Source organism: Podarcis muralis, chromosome 9, assembly GCF_964188315.1.
Source record: "Podarcis muralis chromosome 9, rPodMur119.hap1.1, whole genome shotgun sequence".
In the NCBI taxonomy this organism is placed as follows: domain Eukaryota; kingdom Metazoa; phylum Chordata; class Lepidosauria; order Squamata; family Lacertidae; genus Podarcis; species Podarcis muralis.
Window position 1 is genome coordinate 21467708 of NC_135663.1, and position 2880 is coordinate 21470587.

The 2880-nt window shown below is 46.8% G+C and overlaps 1 protein-coding gene across 1 annotated transcript; it reads left to right on the forward strand.

Moving 5' to 3' along the window:
* The first annotated feature begins 1543 nt into the window (after nt 1-1543).
* LOC114603748 (olfactory receptor 1L8-like) lies at nt 1544-2317 on the forward strand. The gene has a single exon (XM_028742932.2). It carries the CDS (start codon nt 1544-1546, stop codon nt 2315-2317), a length of 774 nt encoding a protein of 257 aa, XP_028598765.2.
* The last annotated feature ends 563 nt before the right edge of the window (nt 2318-2880 follow it).

Consider the following 2880-nt stretch of genomic DNA (forward strand, 5'->3'; position numbering starts at 1 on the left):
CCCTGAAATTGCACCTTCCACACTGGAAAAAGCAATCCTCACAAAAATGCTACAAGAGTGTGTGTGTGTGCGCGCATGCTTGTTCATTGAATCTTAAATGCTCCATGATCAAAAGCTGCCCATAGTGACTGGGTTTTAAGAAATATCTTATTATTTCTTATATAAGATATATCGTCGTCGTCATCATCATCTTTCTTTTGGATGTCTGTACCATTTCAACTTTTGTGAGTGTTCTAGTATTACTGATTTACCCAGTATGAATGACAGGAGCATGGAATGATGGGATCCACAAAACAGATCAAGTGCAATGCCTATCACATTCTAATAGACCAGCCAATACAAATGCACCAGTAGGATCAGATTGGGGAGGAAGCACAACGACATCAGTACCTGTCTATCCATAGCACAGTGCTACACTTTGCATGCAGAAGATCCCAGGTTTAATCATGGGTATCTCCAAGTCGGGGTGGAAAATGCCTCTGTCTGAGACCCTGGAGATCCCTTGCCAGTTACTGTAGACAATGAGTAAGATGGACCAGCAGTTGAAGGCAGCTTCCTGCCATCCTAATCACTATCACTCCAAGCCCACTTCCAATACTGTTGCTCTAGTTCTTTGCCTAGCTACCGGTGGTTGTATTTTGTCGTTCCAAAGGGCATCACATAAAAAAACAGTCTGAAATCAACAAAGATGGTTAAGGTTAACACTTTTAGGCACTTTCACCAATAACAATTCTGAAGTGCAGATTTTATGCAGATTCCTTCATTACAGAAATAAAATATGTGCACTAACATAACATGCAGCAGCCCTCCATGCTAACAAAGATGCCGGTACATATGCTACTCGGGGACACGGGTAGCGCTGTGGGTTAAACCACTGAGCCTAGGGCTTGCCGATCAGAAGGTTGGTGGTTCGAATCCCCGATTCGAGCTCCCGTTGCTCGGTCCCAGCGCCTGCCAACCTAGCAGTTTGAAAGCACATCAAAGTGCAAGTAGATAAATAGGTACCGCTCTGGCGGGAAGGTAAACAGCATTTCCGTGTGCTGCTCTGGTTTGCCAGAAGTGGCTTAGTCATGCTGGCCACATGACCTGGAAGCTGTACGCCGGCTCCCTTGGCCAATAAAGCGAGATGAGCGCTGCAACCCCAGAGTCGGTCACGACTGGACCTAATGGTCAGGGGTCCCTTTACCTTTACTACACATGCTACTACAGCAAAGTTATCATCCTCACCATCATTATCTCTTGTTTCTCCAGTTAATGTGAATTAGAAAGAAACCCAGAAGGATCCCAGAGTGACTCTTCAGAAGCAGGAATGGAAAGAAGCTCTAACAATTCATCGAGCCAATTCAACACCCCCAATGCTACCTCCTTCACCGGTGTACTTTTGTGGGGTTTCATTCACGCAAGGAGTAGAACCCATATCATATTGATTTTCCTGGCTCCTCTTTTTCTGCTTGGGCTTCTGTCCAACCTGCTCCTCACCCTCAGCATCTGCTCACAAAAAGCTCTGTGGACCCCAAAAAACATTCTCATCTGCCAACTGTCAATGGTGGATCTTGGTGGACTTGTGGCTACTAACTCTTACCTGTTTGCGATGTTTGCCCGAGACACCTTCCGCCCCATTACTTTGCCAATATGCTTAATCCAGTATTATGCCTTGAATGCTCACAGCAACCTCCTCATTTGTACAGTCACCGCCATGGCAATTGACAGGTACTGTTTCATCTGCCAGCCATTTCATTACGAAAGAAAAATCACAAATAGGGTAACAATCAGAATCCTGAGCATTTCCTGGGTTTTTGCAGCTGTTTATCCCATGATTTATGTGCTTATATTTGTTGGGCAAAAGTCTTGCCAGCTTGCCCATTCCTGCAGCTTCTTTTGCACTCCTTCTTCTTTGGAAGACATTTTGTGTTCCAAAGATTTGCCTGTGTACGCCAAACTCTACCGGCTCACCATAATGGCTCTTCACCTTCTAGGGTCCTTTTCTCTGGTTGGTTTTTCCTACAACAGGATTCTGAAAGTATCAAGAACCATGAACCACTGTAACTGCTCCAGAGAATCGCTCACCACAGCCGCCACTCATGGTTTAGTGCTAGCCATTTTCTATGCGTCATTGGTGTTTTTTATAGTGACAGGAAGTCTAGAAGTCAAAGATCCCCTTAAAGAGAACCTCTTGTCCACGCTAAGGGCCATTTCTGACCTTGTTTATTTCAATGTGCCTTCCATTTTCAACCCCATAATCTACGGTTTGAGAAACAGAGATATAAGGGCAGGAGTGATTAAGTTGCTGAGGCTACAACACATACTGGGTGCCTAACGTCTTGTTAAAGCAGACAGAAGGGCTGTAGCACAGTAGAAGATCAAATTTGCATGCAAAATTTCCCAGATAGGGCTGGGGATGAACACTGCCAGAAATTGCACACAATAAGGAACTTTTTTGACCCATGGTCTGACTCAGTATAAGGTAGTTTCCTATGTTCCTGTCCTATGTTCCTATGTTCCTGATCGAAAGGTCGGCGGTTCGAATCCCCGCGGCGGGGTGCGCTCCCGCTGCTCGGTCCCAGCGCCTGCCAACCTAGCAGTTTGAAAGCACCCCTGGGTGCAAGTAGATAAATAGGGACCGCTTACTAGCGGGAAGGTAAACGGCGTTTCCGTGTGCGGCTCTGGCTTGCCAGAGCAGCGATGTCACGCTGGCCACGTGACCCGGAAGTGTCTCCGGACAGCGCTGGCCCCCGGCCTCTTGAGTGAGATGGGTGCACAACCCTAGAGTCTGTCAAGACTGGCCCGTACGGGCAGGGGTACCTTTACCTTTACCTTTATGTTCCTGTCAAGGATTGGCAGGGCTCTGAAGAGTGGCAGGGGACCAGAGGAGTGACGCAG